This window comes from Mixophyes fleayi, chromosome 6, assembly GCF_038048845.1.
Source record: "Mixophyes fleayi isolate aMixFle1 chromosome 6, aMixFle1.hap1, whole genome shotgun sequence".
NCBI classification, from domain to species: domain Eukaryota; kingdom Metazoa; phylum Chordata; class Amphibia; order Anura; family Limnodynastidae; genus Mixophyes; species Mixophyes fleayi.
The window spans coordinates 219,316,287-219,343,872 of record NC_134407.1 but is presented as its reverse complement, the minus strand read 5'-3'; the positions used below and the strand labels follow the sequence as shown (position 1 = coordinate 219,343,872).

Genomic DNA, 27,586 nt, shown 5'->3' with positions numbered 1-27,586 from the left:
AAATACCCCAGAGAGATGTCTCCGTCCACTTTTTTCACAGGATTGTACAGAGGAAAATCATATTATCCCACAAGACTATCAGGTAGGTAGGGTTTAGGGTCTCGCCAAATACCAAAGTGACTTTTCACTATATGATCTGTAGAGCAGCTGTGTGTGTTATACACTGATATTCTTCTGGTTAATTTGAAGTAATATAATCAGACATTATTAAAGTAGTATTTTATTGCCTTGTGGGTGATTTAGGATGTTAACCTGGCTAATATTAAGGTAGAAGATATAGAGGGAGAAGAAGAGACGTATGTGAGGGGTGATCAACAGGAAATCCCTACAGATATCCGCACAGGTGAGTACTACATCAATCTCTTATTCTACATCCTTCTCTGTGTGTACAAACTAATGAGGAACAAGTATCTGCTCAGTGGGGGAGTCAGGAGCCATCAGCCCCTATTAGACTTCTGTTCTCCTCCTCACATCATATCATTGTGAGCTACCAGCCCAGAGATCTGACTAGTCTCTTCCGCCCACACTCTCTGGTGATTCCTATATATCAGTACAAGGGAAGTCACCATAGTGATTCAATAGCTGAATGAGACCCTGTGTAACATTACCCATGATCCTCCCTGTGCACTAATAGTAGTAATAATATTTTTATATGTGGTTCTCAGTAATGATCACATTCTCTTACTGTTATTTGATCCAAGCTGTATACTAGCACTACAACTACCTATGTTATTACATGTAAAATGGGTTATGGGTGTGTGATTTATCTTGAAGCTGTGAGATCACAGATTATTTGCACCTATCCTGACACTGCAGCATATTTAACAGGATTTTTTCGGATCATGAGTAAAGTTAGTAAGAGGAAACACCATCTTACTGCCCAGAACAGGCAGAGAATATTGGTGAATTCTTCTCCATCTCCATGTTGAGGCTTCTTACTTGCAGACTAATCAGAAACCAGAGAAACCCACACCCTCCTCAGCTACGAGTTCTCCCTTACCAATTGTCTTGTCTTTTATTGTAAATGTACAATATTCAGATGAAAGCACATATAGGAACTAGTACCAGTGTGTTCACTGCACCAAAACCTAATGCACAACCCTCTCTGAAAGCTGCTTATAGTCAGCTTTTTCCTGAAGCTCTGTCCCAGCTACTGGGCAATGAGCTTCACTCCTCTAACAACAAGGTAGGGACCAAGCCCGATGTCTCTCTGCTTTTAAAAGGCTCACAAAGTTGTAAATTTCATATACTCTAAAAGTTTCAATCACTGGCATGATTCACTGATCCATGACTAGTCCAGTACTGTCCAAGAAGAAGATTAGTGTTGGTGGGACATAGCTGCCTTTTATTCCTGCTCTGGTTCCTGAGGTTTTATGGCTTCAGCAAGTCTGGTGCTAGTTAGTGCCCACCAGATGGGCAACTGATTAGCAGAGAGACTGTCAACGAGTTCCTATTACATAAACAGCAGTAGGTACCCTGTGGTGACTTTGGTAAGTCTGAGTGGAAAAAAGAGCATAATCTCCCTGGTATCTGAGCATCTTGAGCCACCCACAAATGTATCCTGTTTGTAGGTGAATTCATGCTCTTGACAGACGGGCATTAGCAGCAGCACAATATGGCCAACCGCTAGTGAAGGAAGCCCCACAGAGTTCTGTGGCAGCGGTTGACACTGACTTGGTGTTTCTGGTCGGCTGGGTACCCTGATGAATTTAAGTAAAGGTGTCTCCTTTAAAGAACATGATGCAGAGTCTATTGTTGTCTACAGAACCCAATTGGGGACCTTTAAGAACCATGTGCAATAAATCATTAAACACATATAACATAACCTTCAACATGAGGGGATGCCAACCAGGCTTAGCCTTTATTCTCTTTCATCTCATTTGAGAAACACTGCTACCATGGGGAACTCAGGAGTTGCACTGAACCAGCTATGCCTGGTCGTGTCGTTGCGCATCCTGCCTGCTCAGTGGGAGCCTCTTGGGCTGTGTGCCACGTGGTTTAGGCAACGGGGCTTGGCAGGAGGTCTCCTGGTGCTCTGTCCACACCGTGCCTATTTTATCTTAACTGTTTTGTGTCTTCTGACATGTGCTTTGGCTGCAAGGGTTTTGCATGCCGGGTTGACAGAGCGTTCCCTCGCTCAGGTCTGCTTTAGAACGTCCCCATGGTAGCAGTGTTCCCCAGATGGGATGAAAGAGAAAAGAGGATTCTTATACTTGCGATAAATCCATTTCTCTGTTTCCATCTGGGGGACACTGTGTTCCCTCCCTTCTGCTCTACTGCTGTGTGTGGTTGTTGTTTGGTTCCCCTTCCTGGGGCTTTATAATTACACTTAGGAGCTACTGGGGGTTGCAGTGGGAAGTAGCCTGTCAGCAATTAATTAACTAGTTAAATGCCAACTCCTGAGTTCTTCATGGTAGCATTGTCCCTCCCATGGAATCAGAGAAATGGATTTATTATAAGTGTAAACATTCTCTTTCTCAAGTAACCACATTTCTTCCTAAATCTATGGATATGGAAGGCTTGAACCCTTCATATTGATCATCTTTATCCCACTGTAAAACCAGATGACCACTACAAATGACTGAGACAACGGTTTGTTTCAGTTCAGGAGATATAATAGCCTGAATCATGTTATATGGAGGATCTACTTTTGCAATAATAGAGGAGATCATGTACTTTGTGAGATGGGGGAGTTCTGTCACCTTCAGCATTTCCCACCATACTATAATGTAATGAAGGCAAAAACCTTACACTGGGGGCTCCCATTGTAGTTCCTTCCCTGCAGAGCTGGTGACCGTTATTCTGAAACCATCAATGGACCTCCCTTATTTACAGCTGCTTTGAATTTCCTATCAATTTATTTATTATTAACAGTTTTATATATATAGTGCCTATATATTGTTCAATGCATTATTTAGTAATTCAGTCCCTGCCTCAGTGGAGCTTACAGATTATGTTCCCTACCACAGGAATACACAAACACACTAGAGTTACTTGTGTCAGAAGCCATTTAACCTATCAGTATGTCTTTGTAATGTGGGATAAAACTGGAGCACCCGGAGGATAACTACGCAAACACGGGAAGAACATACAAACTCCACATAGATAGTGCCCTTGTCAGAATAGAACCCATGACCCCAGCGCTGTGAGGCAGCTGTGCAAACCAATGTCACACCAATGTTACTGGATAGGGGACACTGCGACACCTCATGTCATTACCACAACATGTACAATGGTACAAGGTGAGAGCAAGTGATCAACTACTTACAGACACAGGGAGACACCTTCCTGAGAGAGCCAACCATGATGTATGAGTAATCCATCTTTCCTATTGGAACAGCTGGAGGTTTCCTTTCACTTCCCCTCTTCACACTTTTATATTAGGATCAATCAGACACTTAATAACAAAGGGTTATTTGTTTACTATTGTTTTACATTTGAATCCTCTCTAGATAACATTCCCTTATTTACTAAGAACACTGGGACATGGACATCACTGCCAAGTTCTATATGGTTATCTATGCATAGGGGCTCAGAGTTCAAGGTGAGCCCTGGGTCCTCTTAGCCTGAAATGCTGTAATCATCTCCAAGGCATTTAGTCTAATTTACATTGCTGAATTCAGGGGTCTTCCTGCAATATTGTTTTCTACTCATGCAGGAAAATCTAAGACTGGGCTTTCTTGGACACCACTAGGCAAGTGGGAATGTTTTCAACCTTATCAAATAGGAGCTTGTCCTCTGCTCACATCGTCTTATTGTGAGTATAGGGAATTGACAGCCTTTCAGATAAAGGGCCCGTCCACAACAATACCAGACAGGGCTGGCTGTTATCTTGCTTTATTTATCTTGCTTCTTAACCAGAATATTGTATCCTGCACAGAGGACTTCAAACAATGATGCAAATGTCTGTGTGTAGTTTGATATTCTGTGTTGGTACAAATTTGCGTCATGCTCTAAAAACCTAATTGATAAAGTATCGACTTAAATGGCTGCTATGTAATTTAGAGGCAACCCAAACATCACATGGATTACATTAGGCCCCACCCACCATAAAGATGGCGCATTAGCAGATGACCTTTTCTCTATTCTTGTGCCATATATCTCTGTCCACAACCTCATGAAGAACTGTAAAATTTACATTAAATCCAAATCTCAAGCTTTTTATATTGTTTGCTCAGCTCCTAACGTTTCCTATGTGACCTTTTTACTTCATTTGGTCCAGGCAGTCGGTGAAATACTTGGGCACGAAGATATCCTGTCACCTCTCGCACCTTTATACTGTAAACCATGTACTCATACTAAGGCAGATCTTCTTACACAGTTTCTGCCCACAATGTGATTAAAATAAGAGCTTTTCCACGACTTCTTTGCATTTTCCAGATAGTTCCATATCTATTCCCCTTCTGCTTTTTTCCACTTTATTAGATATTTGATCAAATGAAGCATTTTGTGTCCTCTCTCCTGAACAAGAAAATGTTACCCCATCCCCAGTCTTATTTTGTGTTTCACATGTGGGTTCACATCTTCTTATCTGTGGTACTAAAACACTAGTGATAGACTGTTACAGGATGGACATTAACTCTTGTGTTCTGGTGTGAGATTTTAATAGTTGACCAACAACAATTGTAAAAACATAATACAAATATTTATGATAACATATACTTATAAAATGAATAAGTACTTAGCTGCGGAATACAATTTGCTTGTTGAGAAATGTCTTGATCTGAAGAGTCCCGCTGCTTGATCGCAGTCAGTGAATTCAGGATAATTTATTGGACACCGCTTTCTCTATGATGTTTCAACTGAAGATAAAACTATCTGGGTGTGGACTGTAATACAATTCTGAATCCAACCTCCCTCATCTCCCCCCTGAGAGTAGATAAATCAAGTTCTGTGCTGGACATATAGAAATATCTTTGTACTAACAGGGATCATTATATGTATCTTATCTACGAAACGCCTGGTTTGCATTGTCAATTCTGTACCCTTTTGATGACAGTAGACATTTATTCTCGTATAAAGATCTTATTGGAGTTGACATTTCTCATTGGTCCAGCCTGTTCTTACTGTTTTACACTAACTTTAGGATTGGAACACATAAGGGTATTAAAGTAATTCTATCGTTTTCAAATAAGCATTGTCCAAGCGATTTTATTGTGTTTCCGAAGCACAAGCAATTTATTTAGCAAAAGCAATTTTTTTAGCAGTTCAATAAATAAGTACAATACAGTACAATATAGCCGGCCGGTACATGATACCTATTAAAGATGTTACATTAAAACAGGAAAGTATAAAACACTGAATACATTACATTTTCCTTCTAGATCTTCACCGAGGTCCATGGAACACAGCCATGCTCACATGTAGCCACGTTCAAAGAGAGAGAGAAAGAGAGAGCTTTGGCTGATAAAACAGCTTGATAGTATCTAGTTTCAGTATAGAAAAAACTACTGAGGATGTCATGGCATGTTTCCATTGGTTCAGGATGCAGGACAGTAATGCAGGTCATAGGTCAGTTCAAAGGATTTCTCTGGGAAGAGGGGATCACCTTCCCCCAACAGCTGAAAACGTGCTTCTCTAGGAAACTGACCCAAACTAGTCTAAGCAACTTATAACACAATGCCATTTTGATCATTCAATCTTTTATCTTCCATAACTATTGATTGCAGGAACCGATCGCAAAGCCGAAATTATAGGATGAGAGATGGTAATGTGCAGATCAAAATGATACTAAACATGATACATTTGCTAAATCCTGAGCCTTAGATACTTTTCAAGTGCTTTTAACATTATCATATTTAACTGTAAACTCTATTACATTTTATTATAAACAACTGTGTGTTGGATCTATTTTAAGGTGAACTATTTACAAGTGAATGTGTAAGTGTGCGTTATTTATCGTGCTATTGCGTCATAACAATATCAATCAATATAGTTTATTTCATCCAATTATTCAACTTTGACAAGGGTCATTCCACATCATATCGGCCAAAAAAACATGAAATGTCCACCACCAATCTCAGAATTTTTTGAAAATATTTTAGTTGAGAGGATGTCAAAACAACTATTTCTGCCAAATATCTCGACTATCTGACAATTAGTTGATTACATTTATTAAATAATTTACTAATCGCGGCTTCTTTATCCAGTTTATTTGAAGTATCACAAGTGTTTATTAAGGAATCACCACAAAATTTGGACCACTAAGGTAACTCTTCCTCCCGAATCCAAAAATCAAAACCAAATTACTTTATCTGCCTCATGTTTTGCTTTAAGGCAAAATCGCACGTTTTTCGAATAGAAGTAAAAACGCTATGTTCAATTGACATTAGGGATCCCATTTTTTTGGGGATGTTTAAAAAAGGTATACATTACTACCACAAAATCAGCAGGGTACTCTGTTTCATAGTGGAGAAAAAAATAATGAAGTTGATGTCCGATTACTCTTGTACCGCATATATAATTAACACAAGAAACCATGAAATTTAAAACCTTTAACATAACTTTAGTCCATAACTGAAGTTGAGTCAACAATTTCATTATTTTTCCCTTGTTTGGAACTTGTTGTAACAGTCTGTAATTTTCCTTAAAGTGTCAGCAGAAAGTGTATACTGCCTTCCAGTACTTCCTTGGATAGTAGGCTCTTCCGTTACACAGAGGACGTGAATAAAAAGAAGAAAAAACGTATCTCTTGATGGCCAGGACAGCACATTTGTTGTTTGGTTTTATTTCATGAAGTGTATCGGCACATCTTGTTCCTCCTCATTACATTGAATGATATACCCAATGTACCAGATGTTATCATACACTGCTGCTATGTATGTTCCTGGTTCCACTATGAAACAGAGTACCCTGCTGATTTTTTTTTTTTTTGTGGTAGTAATTTTTACTTTTTTTAAACAACCCCCAAAAAAATGGGATCCCTAATGTCAATTGAACCTAGCGTTTTTAATCCTATTAGAAAAACGTGCGATTTTGCCTTAACGCAAAACATGAGGCAGATAAAGTAATTTGTTTTTGATTTTTGGATTCGGGAAGAAGAGTTACCTTAGGGGTTCAAATTTTATGCCGATTCCTTAATAAACACCCGCGGTACTTCAAATAAACTGGATAAAGAAGCTGTGATTAGTAAATTATTTAATAAATTGAAAAATCAATATTTAATCAAGTAATTGTCAGGCAGTCGAGATATTTGGCAGAAAAAGTTGTTTTGAAATCCTCTCTTAACTAAAAAAAAAAAATCGTAAAAATCTGAGATGGGTGGTGGAACACCCTGTTTGAACTGACATGGAGTGACCCATAAGAGATGCCTCCTTAATTACTAGGTTGCTTAGGTTATTGTACACACAACATCTGACCATCACACCTAAACAATGTATTCAGTCACTGTGTGTCTTCTACAGATGGATCCAGTAACAGAAATATCCCAGAGAGATGTCCCCGTCCTCTTTATTCACAGGATTGTACAGAGGAAAATCCCAGGATCCCACAGGAGTGTCAGGTAGATGGAATTTATGGTCTTGCAAATTACCAAATTTACTTTTCACTATATGATCTGTAGAACAGCTGTGTGGGTCTAATACACTGATATTATTCTGTTTAATAATGTCTTATTTCATTAATTGAGATTAAAGTGTTATTTTATTGAATTTTTTTTTTTGTTATTTAGTTGGATGTTCTCACTGATATTAAGGTAGAAAATATAAAGGCAGAAGAAGAGATGAATGTGAGGGGTGATCAGCAGTGTAAGGAGGAGGAAATCCCTACAGATATCAGCACTGGTGAGTAATAAACACTTATTACAGAAAAGAGTGACACATTCTCCTTGGTCAGACACTACCAAAATAACTTGTTCTACACCCATAAAAAAGTATCTGCCCAGTGGGGGAGTCAGGATTTTTGTTGCAGTTTTGCGTGGCGCAGCGTAGGTTGGTGATGTAGTGTGTCTGTTCCCGTTTGTATGTACTAATATTGGGATGTGGTTGGATGCTTTGTACTGTTGTTCCTCATCTTCTGACCTTTCTCTGTCCTTATGCTTTTTTCCACTTTTTGCTGTTGCCCGTCTGTGCCCTGCTCCATTCTTTTATTCAGTCCTAATGCTCTCCTCCGCTCTGTGCCTTCATCATTCTGTGTTGCTATTTCCTACTGTGCTGTATTGCTCTGTCAATCTGCTCTCCTTCCCTCTCAGTGCTTGTCTACACAGAGGCTTCAGCCTAAATTAGTAGCATTACTCTGACCACCTGTCTATGCTGCCTGATGTTGATCAGATGGACATATAGAGACTGCTTCACTGTTTTGCTACCTATATGTCCACTTGGTGAACTTTGAGTAGTGTAGACCAATGGATAGGATGTGGTGTTAATTTAATTCATATCTACTCTACCTCCAAAGCTTCAACGTTTGTGTGTGTGTGTGGGCAGTGTCTGTATGAGCATTGTGGTTGGACAATGTCTCTGGCTAATGAGGCTCCCTGTCCTATGACGGGCTGGTCCATGTGTGTGCTTGGGAAATATTACTCACCAAACTCTGCATTGTCATATGTCTGTCCCTGTGGCTGGGTCTATGTTTTATCTGTATACCGTATTTCCCCATGTAAAAGACGCACCCTTTTTCCCAAAATTTTGGGTCTAAAACCTGAGTGCGTCTTATACAGGGGTAGCGGGGATGCAGGGTGGGCAGCGTTACAGTGACAGCGAGGGGGAGCGGGGCAGCATTACAGTGACAGCGGGGGGGATCAAGGGGGAACGGGGCAGCGTTACAGTGGCAGCGGGGGGATCCAGGAGGAGGGGGACAGAGGCACAGTGGCAGCGGGGATCCAGGAGGAGGGGGACAGACACACAGTGGCAGTGGGGATCCAGGAGGAGGGGGACAGAGGCACAGTGGCAGCAGGGGGGGCGATTGCAGGGAGATAGCCGGGCTGCCCGGATGCTCTATTCACAATCAGAGCAGCCGGCCATTACACTCTCCCTGCCTTTTTTTTTTTTTTAAATTCTTTATTTTCATTGCGAGTGAGCAAGAATTATTACAAACTTGACCAAAAGAATGATCCATTAGGAAAAAATACTGTCAGTACAAAACACTTGTAACAAATGGACCATCAATAGCCCGGAGCATTGACGTAACTCACTACGCAAAAGTTTTAAATTGGTAATAAGGCACAGACTCAGAAAGAATAAACCCTCCCCAAGGCAAGGGGAGACAAAGACGGACATCAAGAAAGGAAAGGGGAAATAGGGGGGGGGGGATAGAGGACACATAAGGAAGGTGAAGAGAGGGGAGGGGAGCTAACAAGCGCAGACAGGTAAAGAACAAACTATCTTGAAATCCTCTGAATTTTTAAACTCAATCCAGGAAAACCATGTGGCCAAGAATTCTGTGGATTTGTCATTGGCTGAGAGGATGATGTCTTCCATGGACATATAATAGTCATTTCTATTGAACCAGTCCATAATCAGAGGGGGTGTTCGGGATTTCCAGCGCGTCGGTACAACTGCCCTAGCCGCATTGTTGAGATGTTTTAGTAGAGATTTTTTATATTTTGAGGATTGAGTAGGGGAGTATGAAAGTAGCCAGAAGCCAGGATCCTTGGGAACCTCATGTCCCACAATAATACTGGATAATCTAATGACCTCGTTCCAGAATGGGGTAATAAGTGGACATTCCCACCAAATGTGAATTAAAGAACCCAGGGAACGGGAGCATCTCCAACAGGAAGAAGATAACTGGGGATTAAATTTATGTAACAGAGTAGGGCACCTGTACCACCTGGTCAAGAGCTTATAGTGGGTTTCTATTACTGAGATGCTTAGTGAACAGGAGTGTGTATTTGTGAAAATTTTTTGCCAGGATGCTGGGGTTATATGTGGCGCTAGGTCCCGTTCCCATAATCTAACAAAAGGAGGCGGAGAACTGAACTGGTCCTCCATCAATATTTTGTAAATTTCAGATATAATATGGATTGGAGCAGATTTGGACAAGCATAGGTTTTCGAATGGAGTTGGAGGTCTGTTAAGAGTTCTGGTTCCTCTAATAGAACTAATGTAATGAAAGATTTGAACATATTTCTAATGTTCAGTGGAGGGAAGCGAAAAAGCTGACTGTAGGTCCGCAAAAGAGAGAGGTCTACCACTCGTCACCAGCTGGCCGAGGCCCTTGATTCCCGCCCGAGACCACCTTCTGAAGTCAGAACCCGATTGGCCTGGTGGGAAGTCTGGATTGAACACGAAGGGGGTGATAGGTGAAGGAAAGGTTGAGATGCTTTTTCCAAAACGGATTTTCTTCCAAACCTTTAAGGTTGGACCGATGGTTGGGTGGAGGATTCTGGGTATCTTAGATAACCAAGGTACCACATTTAGCGGAGTTGTGTTAAATTCATTTTCAATAACCACCCATTGTTTGAGGTCACCCCCTCTGGTCCAATCCACTTTCCTGCTGAGAAAAACTGCCTGAAGATAACCCTGGAGCATCGGCAATTGCGCCCCTCCTTGATGCTTCCGCCTATAAAGAAGAGCATGCTTAAATCGGGGTCTCCTACCTCCCCAGACAAAGTCGCGTATCAAGCGCTGGAGACTGTCAAGGAATCTCTGAGGGATTATAATCGGAAGTGCTTGCATCAGGTAGAGTACTTTGGGAAGAACATTCATTTTTATGATGTTCATTTTGCCAAACCATGAGAATTTGGAAGACGACCAGGTTGCCAAGTCTTTTTTAATTTTATTTATAAGAGGAGGGAAATTCAATTGGAATAGCTGGTCATTGGACCTTGCGATAGAAACCCCAAGATAACAAAAATGTGAAGACTGCCATTTAAATGGGAATGCTGATTTGAGGCCCCTTATTGATTGTTTTGGGGCTGAAATGTTAAGAGCATTCGACTTAGAGAAATTTATTTTGAAGTTGGAGAGAGTACCAAATTTAGAGAATTCTAACATCAAGTTAGGTAATGATGTAATGGGGTTTGTGATGATCGCAAGCAAGTCATCTGCAAATAGTGCCAATCGGTAGTTTTCTTTACCAATCTGCAAACCCGTGATATTTGGGTTCGATCGAATCGCCCTGGCCAAGGCTTCCATACAGAGTACAAATATCAGGGGAGATAATGGGCAACCTTGACGAGTGCCGTTATAGATGGTAAAGGGGTCGGATAAAATGCCATTTGCTCTAACTTTAGCGGAAGGGAATCTATACAGGGCCAAAAAAATTTGTAAACAAGAGGGGCCAAGTCCCATATGGAGAAGTACCCCCTTCATGAAGCCCCAGTCCACTCTATCGAATGCCTTCTCTGCGTCGGTTGACAAGAGAATTGTGGGCAGGTTAACAGAGGAGGCGTAATGTATTAGATTAATAATTTTAGTAGTATTCTCCTTTGCTTCTCTGCCTGGTACAAATCCTACTTGGTCGTTTGTAATTAATTCCGGGAGGAGATTCTTTAACCTGTTTGAAAGGATTTTCGCATAAAGTTTAATGTCTACGTTTAGAAGGGAGATTGGACAGTAACTAGGGCATAGAGCTGGATCCTTACCCTCTTTAGGGTTAACTGTAATATGCGCTTCCAGCGACTGTGGCGAAAAACCCTTTGTGTCCGACACTTCATTGAAAGCATCTTGCAGAATAGGACATGGCTTATCCATAAATGTTTTGAAATATGATATGGAGAACCCATCAGGGCCAGGACTTTTTCCAAGGGGGGAAGATTTTATAGCTCCCTTTAGTTCTGAAAGAGAAAAGGGAGAATCCAAAAGATCTTTTGCCTCTTGGGAGATTTTTGGAAAATCAATACCCCGTAGATAGTCTCCTATAGCTTCCTCAGCCCGGGCATTATCGTTTTCAGATACCTGGGATCGAATGTGATATAGCTTTGCATAGTAGGAACGGAAAGCTTCAGCGGTTACGTTGGGAACGAAGGGCTCTAGCAAGAAAGCGGCTCGGCTTATCCCCCTATTGATAAAATTTGTTTCTACAGCACCACCAAGCCTTTTTCATGCAATCGTTTAGTAGAGAATTTAAAGTTGACCGCTTATTATGGAGTGCCACCAAAGTCTCAGGGAACAAAGTATTTTTGTGTTTAGTTTCTAAATTCTTGATATCTGATAAGAGTGTTTTGCGAACCTCATCCTTCTGCTTCTTGAGAAATGAGCCTAATTGAATACACTTCCCCCTCAAAACACATTTGTGAGCTTCCCAAACTGACAACTTGGCCGTCTCTCCATTATCGTTAATATCCAAATATTCCCCAATAGCATCATTCAATTGTGATTTACAGTATGGGTCCTGCATCAGCAATTCGTTGAGTCTCCAAGACCACTGTCTGGGGGAGGGGAAACAAATTTGATAGACAAATATATCGGGGCATGGTCAGAGTCCGTTATTTGTCCTATCCAGGAGTCGTCTACCAGGTCCAGACTTCTGTGGTCTATAAATAGATAGTCTATGTGAGAGTAAGAGGAGTGAGGGTATGAGAAAAAAGTGTAATCTCTATCTGCAGGATGAAATATTCTCCACGCGTCGGCCAGCTGGTGATCGTGAAACTCCCTCCTAACCTTACGGGCATCTCGAAGAGAGGTCCTAGGAGCACCAGTCGAGGAGTCAATTTGGGGGAGAAAGGACCAATTCAGGTCACCGCCTAGGACAACCACACCTTCTAATTGGTCTTCACTCTTTGTCAGAATTTTGGTAAAGAACGCAACCTGAGAAGTATTGGGAGCGTATATATTTACTAGAGAAAATTGTTGGTCAAAAATCTTAACTTTAATAAGCAGGACTCTACCTTCTACTATCACCGTAGTGGATATATCGGAGAGGCGTAGGTGTTTTGCGAAAATAATTGCGACACCCCTAGATTTGGATAACGAGTAATTGCTAAAAAAAAAACTGTGGGGTAGTAGTGGTTGGCGAGTGTGGGGGAATGGCTTTTTTTAAAGTGGGTTTCCTGGACAAATGCGACATCTACTTTATCTATATGTAATGTATGCAAAAGGCGTGAACGTTTCTGGGGGATATTTAGACCTCTAACATTAGTAGAAATAAATTTCAACTTATCCATTGAAGAGGAGATCGGCGGCCAAGATCCCGACTATGACATCTGGAAAATCTGGGCATAAACCATGAGGAAGGATTCACACCAACCAACTTGTAGACACTAGAGAAGCTCCCGGAGGGGGGAAGGAAGGGAAAGCACAGAAGGTAGGGGGAGAAGAACGAGAGAGAAAGAAAACAAAATACATACAAAAAACAGATCATTAAAAATCGAAACATGGAAAATGACATTGTAAGCAACCGTCACACAGACCAGGGGGCAAGGAGACCCCTGGACAAATCTAACAGGACAGAAAAATCAAGGGTAAGCAGGGGACGTCGGGAATCTTCCGACCAGAAATGAGAAATGAGACTATACTTGTAATTATAGATTAATATCAAAATATCAAAATAAACTCAAGGGGGATGTATATGGAATGGCTGGCCTGGGATAACCCCAGTTCGAACCATTCAGATAACAATAGTATTATTGGTACTAGTGTAAATAATTGTAAGTAAGATCAATGGGGAGAGAAAAGTTTAACATCTATTATTGAACATTGCTAATAATAGAGAAGCATCTGACAACATATGTGAGTGGTATGTAACTATACAATCCTAATCAGGATCAATGATCCAAAACTGAGACAAGTAGCAGTGGTAAGTAAACGAGGTAACAAAACAAACAAAACTTCAATGTCAGGTCCCACTCTGAGAACCAACTGGAACCATTGGGCGAGATCTTCTGATGTTCCTTGAGACCTTCTGCCAACCTCCTCCATTGGAGGCAGGAAGGGGGATTTGCGCCGTCACTAGATTGTCCCAATCAGGAATCTGAATTTTAGGCAGATTCAGATTTTCACAAAAAGATCCAACATCCGAGTGGCTATGGAGGGTCACCGTTTTCCCTTCGTGGTTAACCTGGATACTCAACGGGAATCCCCATCGGAACCGGACGGAGCGCTGTTTGAGTTCATCAGTAAGGGGTTTTAAAGCCCGTCTTTGTTGCAATGTATACCAGGACAAGTCCTGAAATATTTGAATTTCGTGACCGTTGAAGTCTATACCAGACACTCCTCTTGCCTTCCTGAGGATTGCTTCTTTGACTGAAAAGTAATGCAACCTGCAGATGATGTCACGTGGGTTGTCAGGCTGAGAACTCTTAGGGCGTAACGCTCTGTGAGCCCTGTCAAAGATAATTTGATTATCTGGGTCTGCTTCCAAAAGCTCATTGAATATTTTGGTGAGAGCATCCGTAATCCCAAGAGGGGGAATATCTTCTGGAACACCTCTTATTCTCAGATTGTTGCGACGGCCTCTATTGTCGAGGTCGTCTAATCTTCTACGAAATTCACCGAATTGTTGAGTGACCATACTCTGGAGATTGTCAATTCGTGTATCAACCGTTTCTGAGTGGTCCTCTATGGAAACAATCTTTTCAGACATCTGAGAAAGATCCGACTTGATTGAGGCAATTTGTGATTGCAAGGCCTCTTGTATCCGAGACTCTAGGGCTTGAAAGTCCGTTTTAGTTGGAAGAGATTTCAGATGGGCTAAAATCTCCCCTAAGTCTCCTTTCTCTGACATGATGCTAGATGATGCCGACGAAGTGGATTGAGGTGAATCTGCAGGATCCCGTGAAGGTGTTTGAGATGCTGTTTGTGGGGGTGTTGTAGAGGCGTTGGAAGCGAAGAATTGTTGAAAAACACCACGAGATGTAGAATCTCTAGATATCTTCAGTGCTTTTTGAGCAGGAGTTTTTTTGTCTCTCCCCATTTAAACAATGATTACATACACATCGACATCCCCGAGTACAAGTGGAAACCCATATGGGTAGTACTGATCAGGAGACCCCCGAGTCTCCTCCTCAGGGGGGCGATCGTTAGCCAGCCATAATCAGGGCTACATTGGCATGTGGAGGCTTGTAGAGATAGATAAGTTCCTGTCTGAACTCTACGTGATGGGATGTCAGGAGGTACAGTTGTAGGAAAGGTCTAAGGGATTCCAGCAGGGTATTCTGCTTGAGATAATGGGTGACCGGGTTGCATTCAGTAATGTTGGTTTATCTACAAGTAGATTCTCAAGGATTTGTTGTATAATAATAACACTTGTAGTTTGCAATTTTCACCACAAGATGGCGCCAAAGATTCACTATAAGGGGTACAATGATATCAGCGATACAGAGGCTGTAGGAACCCTGGTCTGATAACTTTTGTAAACGGAGCAGACAGAGTGTGTCCAGGGAATCAGAACTGGCTAGGGTGAGAGGATACCCCTTAATAAAATGGATTGTGGTATTCTGACCTGAACATGGGCGCCATACACGTGCTCCTCCTTCCCTTCACCTCCCAGAAGGCTCTGCTCCCAACTAGTCGGAAGTGAAGGTGATAATGGTGGCCCCAACATCCGGTCTGCCTCTGCTGATGGAGGACTCGAGGGGGGGCCGCCTACAAGAGAGCACCCACCAGGGATCTTTCAGGAGTAGTTCAGCTGGGCTCCCACCCTTGCACTCTGCCAGTTAATGTCAGGCTTGCAGGGGTACACAGCGCGGCTCCCGGCAGAGCTCCCTCGCTCTCAAAGATCAGCGGGAGAATCGGCGGCGAGGCAGGCGGGCACCGGAGGAGACTATCAGGGTGAGTGCTATTCCGGGGGGATGTAGTGACCCCGGGAACTGCGGCACGCCGATGCTGGCCAGTAATTCAACCGCTAGCTGTTCACGGACATCTGGGGCCCGGAAATGGTTCAGAAGTGTCCCGGGGGTGTAAGGACCACGTAGAAGCCACCAAGGGGGTGATTAGGGCAGGGGGAAGCACGGAAAATATAGATTTGGCCACCGGTTTGCAGGAGCTCACACACCATACGACTTCCCGAGATGGCGTCCAAACCACGCCCCCTCCCTGCCTTTTTTTGACAGCTACCGTAATATTTTAAAATTTCGGGGCCAAAATTAAGGTGCGTCGTATACATGGGGAAATACATTAATTGCTGTATGTTGTGACAAGATGGGTCTGACAGCCATCATCTTAACCACTTAGTGTGACTGGAAGGACTGCCTATGCCACCCTGTCTGTTGTTGCTGGGAACGGCAGGGCTTACTTTGCCACCGTTCCCTTTCGTTATCCTAAAAACGCCCTCTAACCGCAGTAGGGAGAGGCTTACAAAAGCTTTTACCATTGGACTCCTTCACAGCATCCAGAACCGCGCTCCTTTTAACTGTCGCTGGTACCCCTAACCTCTTCCTATAGATGAGGGTTGCTGTGGATGGATCCCCTCTGGCCTATCACACTGGCTGGAGATGCTGGGTAGCGGGCAGAGCGGTGGTACCGGAAAGCTGGGTCCAAACCTCACTACAGCCGAGAACGGATTGGTCTAATCTGTAGGTCACAGGAATTTCAGCGTGGAAGAAGTTGTCAAGCAGGTCTTTGAAGCAAGTGATGTTTCTCTTTCCTGCCATTGGGGGACACTGCGAGACATTGGGGTTTAGTAGTGGGTCCAGGAGTCTTGTCACTTTATCTACTAGTTCGATATTAGGTCTCCTCCCCGACTGTGCCCCTCCTCTCCTGTGGATTCCTCCGTTTCTTTCAAGGGACTAGGAGCAAAGGTCATTACGGTATAGGCTCCTGCCTATACTGAGTTAGTTATAGGTGCATCGCGGGGCTCGATCTAAAGACCCAGATGAGTGAACAAGACTTGGCTCTGCTCACTCCGGGCCCCGGATAAGGTAAGAAGAAGCACCTGAGCTCACTTACTGAGCACCTCTGCCGGCATCTCCCTAGAAACGAGCTTACAGGGGGGCAGTTTAGGGGGGGCACAGTTACAACCGATCGTGACCAGAAAGCCACAGTGCTAGATATAACACAGTGCCCGCGGCCCCAGCCCCGTTAGCGGACAAGGGAGTGAAGCTGCATCAGCCGCTCCTCCCTGCCCGTCGCTCATACCGGCAGGCCCCCGCTTGCGTCCCCTAGACAATGAGCAGTAAAGGGGGGCCAAAACAGCGCTCACACTCCTTAGGGGGTCAGATCAGCTGCATTAAATGGCGCACACACCTGGACTCACTAAGTACAGCATGCACCGAGCAGAGACACAGTGGCCATCTTGCAGGAGGCACAGGAAGGAGGGGAGGAGGAGTTAAAATCAAACTTCCTTCCTTCCATTCATTTCCTGCCGCGAACAAGATACATTCCACATGTGGAGGCACAGGGAGAACATCGTGAATATCGCTGGTTGACTCTTCCACTCTGCCTCTCCTCAACTACAGTGCAAAACTCTCTGCTATAGTTACAGGCTTGAGCCAATTAAGCGTTTCAGACGGATGGTTGTGTGTTTCTGGGATTATGATTTCTTTACATTATTACCTTTTCACATACAGCACTGCAAAAGCTATTGTTGAGGGAAGTGTGCTTTACTATTATAGGACTACCTAGCATAGCAACTCGGTAGATTCCTATCTGAACAGCCAGCAGTTTTCTATATTTCTTTAGTACAGCTTGTGTTATCTGTTACTTAAAGAAGGACAGTGGTTGAGAAGGGGTCAGCAAACAGCAAGGGACACTCTGTAGTTCTGTGTTGTTATATGCCTGTGCCAAGTGTAAGACAAAGTGTTCTGTTGAACAGACAGACTGAGACGCTCTCTGCGCAGCCTGTAACGCTAACACCCAGGCGCGAAACAGTTCAACATAGGAGTTGTCTACAGCAGTGGAAGAACCGCTTTGGCTACGATCCTTCTCAACAGCCATGGAAAGACTAGCTAACGTGATGGTACGTGAAAACAGTACTTCACTCACCCTCATACACAGTCAGGCTGACGAAGCCACAGTCTCCCAGTCTGTGGCAGCCCATAGGCAGGATAGATTGTTATCTATTGCTCACAGGGGCAAAAGGATTATCTGTGATACCGTTCTAGACCGAGATCAGGAGTCAGACCTCTCCTCAGCAGAGGAAGGGGAGTTAGAGTTAGACCCAGAGGAGGAAGGCCGTCATGACACTGAGGCTGCCTTGGCACATAGTGTGCATAGTCTTATTTTAGGCATCGGGCATACCTTGGGTTTTGCTGAACCAGAACCCTCAGCACCTGCAGGGGGTTCCCTTTTTAAAAGGACCATGGCACAATTAGCAGCTTTCCCACATTCACCGGAAATGTTGGAGACGCCACCATGTTAGCCTACATAAATCACCAGGTTGGCACTTATTAGTCAAGATTTCTGCGGGTATGAGGAGGCTTGGTAGAGTTTGACAGCATAGAGGTTAAAGTACTAGCGGTGAGTGTGTAGCTGATAAGGTGATGATTCGAGAGGGGGACAGGCGTGTTAAGGAAATCAGATCTGAGCATAGTCTACAGGAATGTGATTTAAACTTAAAGTGATAAAGAAAGACAGTTAGCAAGACACTATTCGTTTAAAGAACGGTATAATCCGTAGATACAAACCTGCTTATTTATCTGCTGTGCATCAGGTGGTACAATTTTTACCTTTAAATCCTTCACCAGAAGTGGTTTTGAAGCAATATTGTAGATCAATCCAACTTACCTGATAAACATAGCACAATGGTCCTATCACTTCAAAATAATTAAATCTGTGCTCTGGGCGCATCCAGCAAATTTTAATAGAGCACATTGTTTTAAGATTTATACAACCCATAGGTTATTTTATATTTCGCTGAACTATTCAGTCAATAAAAGTTAAGTTTTAATGGTTCCATTTTCTCCTGTAGACAGATCTGAGAGTGTGTGCACCTATTTTTGTCTTTCTTTTTTGCCATTCATAGTCTGGAGGAAACAAGATCATTGCAGTGGCCATCCTGATGAGTAGAGGATTCAACCCACTGGGAGAGGCCGAGGGAGGAGGTTAGAGTTTGGAAGCAGCATTGGAACGTGGATTTGCAATGGGGATGTTAAAATCACCCATGATAATGGTGGGGATGTCGGTAGATAAGAAGTGAGGGAGCCATCATCGTCGACATTTATTTATATAGTACCAGAATATTCCGTAGCGCTTTACAATTTGGAACAAGCACAGTAATATACAATACTGGGTAATACAGAAAAGAGTTGAGAAGGCAATGCTCACAATCTATGGGCCATGCAGAGAAATCTTCAAGAAATTGTAGGTGTGGTCCAGGGTGTCAATAGATCACAGCAACACACATAGAGAATAGGTTAAAAATCCGAATAGCATGTACTTCAAAAGATGTGAACATGTGTGATGGGACATTTTGGTAGAACTGTGGGGAGTGTAGTAGTCCAACATCACCCCCTTGTCTGCCTCCATGTCTGGGGGTGTGGGTGAAATTATGTGTAACAAAATAATAAAGTAATTGCGCTCAATTGTCTTTGCAGTAGGTTAAAATATAATTGACTATAAATAGTAGTGATGTTCTGAGAATAACATGGAGTAAGAACAATAACATTTAATGCATCCAAATAAACAAGTTAAAGGATTAATCACTTGGTAATGAACAAAAACATAGCAACCGGTGCTAAATGATCACACAAACAATGTCTGGAGGTCCAATTGTATCGGGGAAGTAGAAGCTACTGCAAATAGCCCTGTGTAAAGATGGTGTGTCCTTTAAGCCCAAATAAGTCACTAGATAAAAGAAGGGGCAACAGGGTCCAATATGCAGTCTAGAACCAACCTCAGACAATCCAGCAATATGAATGGAGTCCAGCGGTGTCCTTGATCTAACTTACGGTGCAGGGATCCCCGATCCGTTACATAGCGCTAACCACGCTCACGAGGTGAATACTTGGTGGTAGTGAGTTGTCGACAGCAGCTTTGGCGAATTTCTTCAGGGGTGATTCACCCCTGAAGAAATCCGCCAAAGCGAATGAAACGCGTACATCTTTGACGTCACCAGGGAGTAACGTGGAACGCACGCCATCTCCTTCCTGCTGTCAACAACTCAACAAGGTGGTTTGCAAAGTACCCAGTTGGTCTGTCCTTCAGCCCCTATTAGACTCCTGTTCTCCTCACATCATGTCATTGTATGTTACCAGTCAAGAGATCTGACCAGTTTCTTCCTCACACTTATGATTCTTATACATTAGTACAAGGGACGTGACCATAGTGATTCAATCACTGATCAATGTGATGAGATGTGTGGTATTACCCATGATCCTCCCCAGGCAGTTGTACATGTGACATTACCCACTTTCTTTCTTGTGTAATAATTCCTGATTGTTTTATTCACAGTATGTGTATCAGTGCAATAATAAATCGGGTTATTTCCTGCAGACATCCAATCACAACACACACTTCACACACACTCTACCTTCCTGCAGTCACAGAACTATAATCACCCATCATTGAACCATAGCTCCCTGCAAATCTCTGTGGTTGGTGCTTTGTACTGTTGCTCTTCATCTTCTGACCTGTCTCTGTATCTTTCTCTTCCCTTTCACTTTCTTCCACTTTTTACTGTTGCTCGTCTGTGCCCTGCTCCATTCTCCTACTCAGTCCTAATGCTCTCCTCCGCTCTGTGCCTTCATCATTCCGTGTTGCTATTTCCTACTGTGCTGTATTGCTCTGTCAAGCTGCTCTACTTCCCTCTCAGTGCTTGTCTACACAGAGGCTTCAGTCTAACTTAGTAGCATTACTTTGGCCACAGGTCTTTGCTGCCTGATGTTGATTATAGGGACAGATAGAGACTGCTTCACTCGTTTTGCTACCTATATGTCCACTTGGAGAACTTCGATTAGTCTAGAACAATGCATAGGATGTGGTGTTTATTTAATCCATATCTACTATACTACCAAAGCTCCAATGTTTGTGTGTGGGCAGTGTCTGTATGAGCATTGTGGTTGGACAATGTCACTGGATAATGAGGCTCCCTGTCCTATGATAGGGGTTGGTCCATGTGTGTGCTTGGGAAATATTACACACCAAACTCTGCTTTGTCATCTGTGACTGTGCAATCTGCCTCCCCCTGTGTCTGGGTCTATGCAATGTGCTTGGTAATGTGTTATATTTTAAGCCAATGTTTTATATGTATAATTGCTGTATGATAGTGACAACATGGGTCTGACAGTCATCATCTTCCCCATCTGTCATTTTAAACTCTTAGGATGATAAGATGATTGTGTTTAGTTGAACATTGAGTTATTTTAAGTTATTACCCTAATTTTTTACACAATTTAACTGAATAAAAACCTATCCGGATGGGATTAAGTTTATCCATACTATTCTTAAATAAAGCCAGGTGGGTTACATTTATGCATTTGAACATCACATCGGATTACAACATGGTGGATGTACTTTTTCGTAACCAAGGCATCACCCCCTCTTACAAACAAGAAGCCAGCGGCCTCTGGAGACCCTCTGACATCACAAATGCCTATGCCTAGGAGGGGTTAAAACAGGGAGGCTCTGTTATTTAACCAGGATTAAGTCAGTCAACAACTGGTTGAGTAGGTATTGTTCTCCCTGGACTGTGTTAGACTCCTAGGGGTATATTTACTAAATTGCGGGTTTGAAAAAGTGGTGATGTTGCCTATAGCAACCAATCAGATTCTAGTTATCATTTATTTTCTACATTCTACAAAATGACTAGAATCTAGCTGGCTGCTATAGGCATTATCTTTATCAAGATTGCAGTTTAGTTAAAATACCCCCTAGGCTCCAAAACAGCAGGAGGAAAAACCATGAGGGGATGACAGCTCTCTCCTCCCATCTCCAGCCCCTTAGGGGGTGAGCTTTCCATTGTGGGAAATTTTCTCCCTTTAAAAAGACCTGCAGGACAGACCTCAGTGTGTGTTATTTGCTTCTAAACACTTTTGGTGTTGGAGTCGCAGCTCCTCTCAGTGTGCTGAGGATTTTTCCCTGGCAGTATTGTGATGGTTTGGATTACAAGCTTTTCTTGGGTTTGTTTGCTCTGCCTGATTTATTAATCACAGACATCATCATTTCCCATTAACTTGGACTGGTAAAGAAAACCCATTTTCTTTATAAATGATTTCCGGTTTTTGAACACTGGGGTGTTACTGGGTGACGGCTGAAGTTTGGTGAGCACTGGATGTTATTTAAAGTACTGTTTGATAAGTTACTGTTTGCAGTTATCTGTAACAAAGGTACAGTTGTATCCACACCTTTTATTTGCCTGTGTGATCTCTATATATACCAAGATTTTCCTCTGGGGTCCTACACTAACATCCTGGTATCATCACATTTGTACATTTAGATTTGTAAAGAAGTGTTCTTGTTTGCAAGTAGAAATTAAACAATCAAACAAATTGAACTCACTAAATGTATAAAATTTGCTGCTCAATGTCTAATTTCCATACATCTACTTTATTTCCAGCAGATGGACACAAAATCCGGAATACCTCAGAGGGAGATCTCATTTTGTTTCCAGGATATAAAAAAGAAGATAACAACATCATAAATGATTTTCCAGTAGGAAAACCCATTACTCCAAATATGCATCAATTACTTCACAGTGCACATATATCATCTGATCCCCCTAATCATGAGGCATGTTTTTTTAATAACTCAGATATTGCTACACCTAGTACAACTCATAGTGGCGATAAAATATTTTCATGTTCTGAATGTGGAAAATGTTTTTCATATAAATCAGTTCTCATTAATCATCAGAGAACTCATACACGTGAGAAGCCATTTCCATGTTCTGAGTGTGGGAAATGCTTTCGAGAGAGCTCACTTCTTGTTAAACATCAGAGAACTCACACAGATGAGAGACCATTTCCATGTTCTGAGTGTGGGAAATGCTTTCGAGATAGCTCTGGCCTTGTTACACATCAGAGAACTCACGGAGGTGAGAAACCATTTCAATGTTCTGAGTGTGGGAAATGTTTTATATATAAATATAAGATGGTTTCACATCAGAGAATCCACACAGGTGAGAAACCATTTCCATGTTCTGAGTGTGGGAAATGCTTTCGAGATATCTCTGGCCTTGTTTACCATCAGAGAACTCACGGAGGTGAGAAACCATTTCAATGTTCTGAGTGCGGGAAATGTTTTACATGTAAAGGCAATCTTGTTCAACATCAGAAAATTCATACAGGTGAGAAACCATTTCCATGTTCTGAGTGTGGGAAATGTTTTACAGATAAAACCAGTCTTGTTAAACATCAGAGAACTCATACAGGTGAGAAACCATTTCCATGTTCTGAGTGTGGGAAATGTTTTACAGTTAAATCTAGTGTTGTTAAACATCAGAGAACTCATACAGGTGAGAAAAGATTCCCATGTTCTGAGTGTGGGAAACGTTTTACATGTAAAGGCAATCTTGTTAAACATCATAGTGTCCACACAGCTGAGAAAAGATTCCCATGTTCTGAGTGTGGGAAACGTTTTACATGTAAAAGCAATCTTGTTAAACATCATAGAATCCACACAGGTGAGAAGCCATTTTCATGTTCTTATTGTGGGAAGTGTTTTACACAGAAATCAGGTCTGGTTTCACATCAGAGAACTCATACAGGTGAGAAAACATTCTCATGTTCTGAGTGTTGAAATCGTTTTACACAAAGACAATCTCTCCTAAAACATCAGATAATAGATGCATAAGAAAAGCAATTTCCGTGAGATGATGGATATGAAGCAGGTTGCAAGAATACTATAAACATTGTAATAGAAATGCCGTTCATAAATCTAAACGATGCAAATAGGCATGTTCCTACATACCTACTCCCTCTTTTACTCAGAAATGTATACCCTTGCATCACTTCTTCCTTCTGCCTCTCACTTTCCCATCCTTGCCACCCCCTCCCCGATATCTTCCCCATCTCCACTCCTCCCTCCCACCTGTTGCTCCCCTTCATCCCTGCCCACTGACGAGTCCCCTTCTAGTTCTATTTCTTGTCCAATTCCAATCTTTCTCCCTGTCGTACACCTCGCTCAATATTATACACACCTTTTCAGTCCAGCAACCTCGTCCACATGTCTCCTCTTCCCTCTCTACCTATATCCTGTGGTCTCTGGAATGCCAGGTCAGTCTGTAACAAATTGGCCTGTATCCATGATCTATTTATCTCTAGATCCTTCAACTTCTCTCCCTCTCTTCCTCCCTTGGTCTCTCTCAATGCACCTCCTCTCCCACCGCAGTGTCCACTCCCTTGATTTGGTCTTTTCACAACTCGTCACGGTCTATGACATTATCAATTCACCTTACCCTCTCACTGACCACCATCTTTTCTCTTAGCGTCTTTCCACCCCTCTCACCTTCCCCATCCTCTAAGACTAGCCTCACAGTTGTAACCTTGACACCATTGAACCTACCACGTTCTCCTCCTCCCTGGACTCACTACTCTCCCTAATCACCTTTCATTCTTGCCCCGATGAGTCTCTCTCCTTCTATAATCACACCCTTACCACTGCACTTGACTCGCCCCGGTTGTCACCATCAAGCTTCTTTGGTCCCCACCTCAACAATATCACTCCAGACTTATCTGCTGTCTTCAAAAATACTCCCGTAGTGCAGATCAGATGAGTCACGCACTCATGCTTATTTCCTTGACTTCAAGATAATACTCGCGTCTAACAGTTCGGCCCTATCACTCACGAAACAATCCTTTTTTTTAGGCTCTGATTTCCTCCTAATCCTCCAACCCCATCACCTTTCTGCCACCTTCAACTCCCTGCAGTCCCCTCCCCTCCTCCCACTACCCTTCTTGCTCTCTGCTGTCTACTTTGTTACCAACTTCACCTCTAAAATTGAGTCAATACATCAAGGTATCTCCTCCCAGCAGTGCCTTCTTGTCTCACCTGGTACCCTCACTTCCACTTTTTCGCCCACTCTTCTTCTCTTCCTTTGCTCCAGTATCTGCAGATGAAGTCCGCACCCTTCTCTCCTCCTCACCCCCTCCACCTCCTACAGACCTGATCGCTCCCATGTTTTCCACTCCCTCTCTCTTGAGGCCTGCTTCCACCTTGCCCACCTCCTCATCCTATTCCTCCTCCTTTAAACATGCTCTTGTTTTCCCTATACCCAAACAACCATCTCTTGTCCCTACCTTTCTCTTTAATTACTGCCCTATTTTCCTCCTTCCTTTTGCCTCCAAACGTCTCGAATGGGTTGTCTACAACCATCTCACCTCCTTTCTCTCTTCATGCTCACTCTTTGGCCCAATCCAATCCAGTTTTCCACTCCACCGAAACTGCCCTTACTAAGGTCAGTAATGATCTTTACCTTACCCTACTCCATGGCAGCCCTTACAATGGGTTAATACCCTGATCAGCTAGTGTAAGCAGGAAAGATTTTGCCCCACCAGCGCCCTATATAAGGCAGCCCCTCCTCTTCCTCTGTGTCTTTCCTGTCTCAGCGTGTGTAGGACAGGTAGTGTAGCGTTTTTTATTATTGTTGGGGGGGGGGGGAGTGGGGGTTTCTGGCTTCCTCTAAAAACTGGCTGTTTTTATGTGCAGTACCAGCGGGGCAATTGCCTCTTTTCCTCACTGTGAGTTCAGAACTGAGACTTCCGGCAGGCATGCACTCTTGGAGGACGCGTGCGCAAAACATGCCGCAGCGCTATTTTCTCTCCAAACTCACCTGTCAGGATGAGACAGGTGAGATAATTACCCTGCTAAAAGGCTTACTATGATGATGTCAAGGCAGGCACCTTGTTGGAGCAACTGAAGCCCATTGTATGAGGCTAAGTGTTTGCCTGGTGATTGTATGCTGCAGGACCTAGCAGCCATCTGGACAAGTGCACTATGGATCAGAAACCCGGCCCAAAAAAGCTGAAGGACACCCCAAGGTAAGTCCTTAGCAAGAGGTTTTTGTGTACTTCTAGGATAGGTTACTTAGCTCCTTTTTTTTTTTTTATTGTTTACAGTACCTCTGGAGCTTGTGCAGTGAAAAAGGAAATATAAAGTGAAAAATTGTGTGTGATGGCCGATTACTGAACGATTGTACTGATCGGTAGAAGCGCCTGACCCCCCTGAACAATTCAAACAATTCTTTTCATGGATGGTTAAATCGATGCAGGATTTTCAGGCCCCAGACAAAGAGGGACAGGATTCATGTTTAAGAAGATATGGAGGAAATCAGGCCAGGGCCGTCTTCTGAAAACATTCAGTTCTCCTCAGGAGTGGGATTTGGAGTCAGATAGTGAGGCTGAGGTGAAAGAGGATCCCAGGATGTTTAATTTGGATACTGTGAATGTTATACTTAAGCATATTAACAAATCATTAGGTATTGAGGAGCTAACCGTTCCGATCAAACCTCAGGATGCATTGTTTTCAGAGCACCAAGTAAAGTCTAGAGTGTTCCATACACATAAGGTGATTAAAGACTTGATTACTAAGGAATGTCAAGCCTTAGACAAAAGTCATCCTAACATGGGGAGACTGAATCGCATGTACCCTTTTCAGGATGAGGATATGCTGAAATGGTGTTCAGTGCCTAAGGAGGATTCAGCCATAGCTGGCTTATGCTCAAGGACCACTCTCCCGTGGGATGATGGGGGTCCATTGAAGGATGCCATGGATAGGAGAATGGAGACTTCCTTCAGGAAATTACACATCTCCAGCATACTTCTGAAATCTGGTATAGCCATGGCTTCGGTTGCTAAAGCCCTAAGGTTGTGGGCCAGTACTCTACATACAATCTATTTATCTTATCCTCAATATTTATATCTTCTTAAATCCTTAGAGATTATGCAGAAAAGCATTGATTTCTTGTGTGAAGCCTCGTTGGATAACATTGTATTCTCTTCCAGGAGCATGACCTCGGCAGTTGTAGCAAGAAGGGCACTTTGGCTACGTCCATGGACGGCAGATCATCAATCCAAAAGCCGTCTGACAACGATTCCATATGAAGGCAATTTCTTGTTTGGTGAAAAACTGGATAATCTAATGCAGAGGCTAGCAAGTGGCAATGCTAATCATCTACCACTAGACAGAAAGGTGAAACGTTTCCTCTGTTATTCTCCAAAGCAACAGTTTAAGGAAGCCTGTGCCTAGAGGCCAGGGAGACAATATTCTAGACGCCAAAATAATATGGCAAGACAGTCCTTTCGGCCCTTCAGACCAAAAAGGGGGAAACAAGGACAGCAAAGATCCCAATGACGATCTGCAGATTCAGTCTCCACTAACTCCAGTGGGCGGCAGGATATCACGCTTTGCAAAAGTTTGGATTCAGACCACGCAAGACAAATGGGTCCAGGAGATAGTCACCAAGGGATATGCTATAGAATTCCATACCTACGCAGTAGGAAACAAATTTATTCAGTCAAGAAGCCCCTCGTCTTCCTTAGAACAGCAAGCATTGGAGGAAAGCCTAAGAGGCCTGGTGAAATCAAAATCTATCGTACTAGTACCGTCAAGTCAGGAAAATATGGGGTTCTATTCTAGACTGTTCCTCGTTCAGAAACCATCAGGTGCCTTCAGGACAGTACTAGATCTACGGGCTCTCAACTGCTATGTGAGAGCAAAACATTTCTGGATGGAATCTATCAACCTAATCCTCAAAGCAGTAGAAACAGGAGATTTTCTGACGGCAATAGACTTAAAGGATGCATATTTTCATATCCCAATCACATCCGATCACCAGCAATTACTGAGATTTTGCATTCAAGGACACCACTTCCAGTTTACTTGCCTTCCGTTTGGCC

General features: G+C 42.9%; 2 protein-coding genes across 3 annotated transcripts in view; one reads left to right on the top strand and one right to left on the bottom strand.

Moving 5' to 3' along the window:
- Window positions 1–27,586, bottom strand: part of LOC142159791 (uncharacterized) — a 1,176,369-nt gene that overhangs the window by 492,359 nt on the left and 656,424 nt on the right. The gene's annotated exons all lie outside the window — the stretch shown is intronic.
- Window positions 132–24,348, top strand: LOC142160637 (uncharacterized). Its single transcript, XM_075215500.1, has 5 exons — window positions 132–143; window positions 244–343; window positions 7,404–7,501; window positions 7,670–7,781; window positions 22,309–24,348. Exons 1-5 carry the CDS (start codon window positions 132–134, stop codon window positions 23,487–23,489), a joined length of 1,503 nt encoding a protein of 500 aa, XP_075071601.1. The 3' UTR covers window positions 23,490–24,348.

Coding starts and splice junctions, on each gene's coding strand:
- LOC142160637 (XM_075215500.1), top strand. Junction 344..7,403: donor CCCTACAGATATCCGCACAG/GTGAGTACTACA, acceptor TGTCTTCTACAG/ATGGATCCAGTAACAGAAAT. Junction 7,782..22,308: donor CCCTACAGATATCAGCACTG/GTGAGTAATAAA, acceptor CTTTATTTCCAG/CAGATGGACACAAAATCCGG.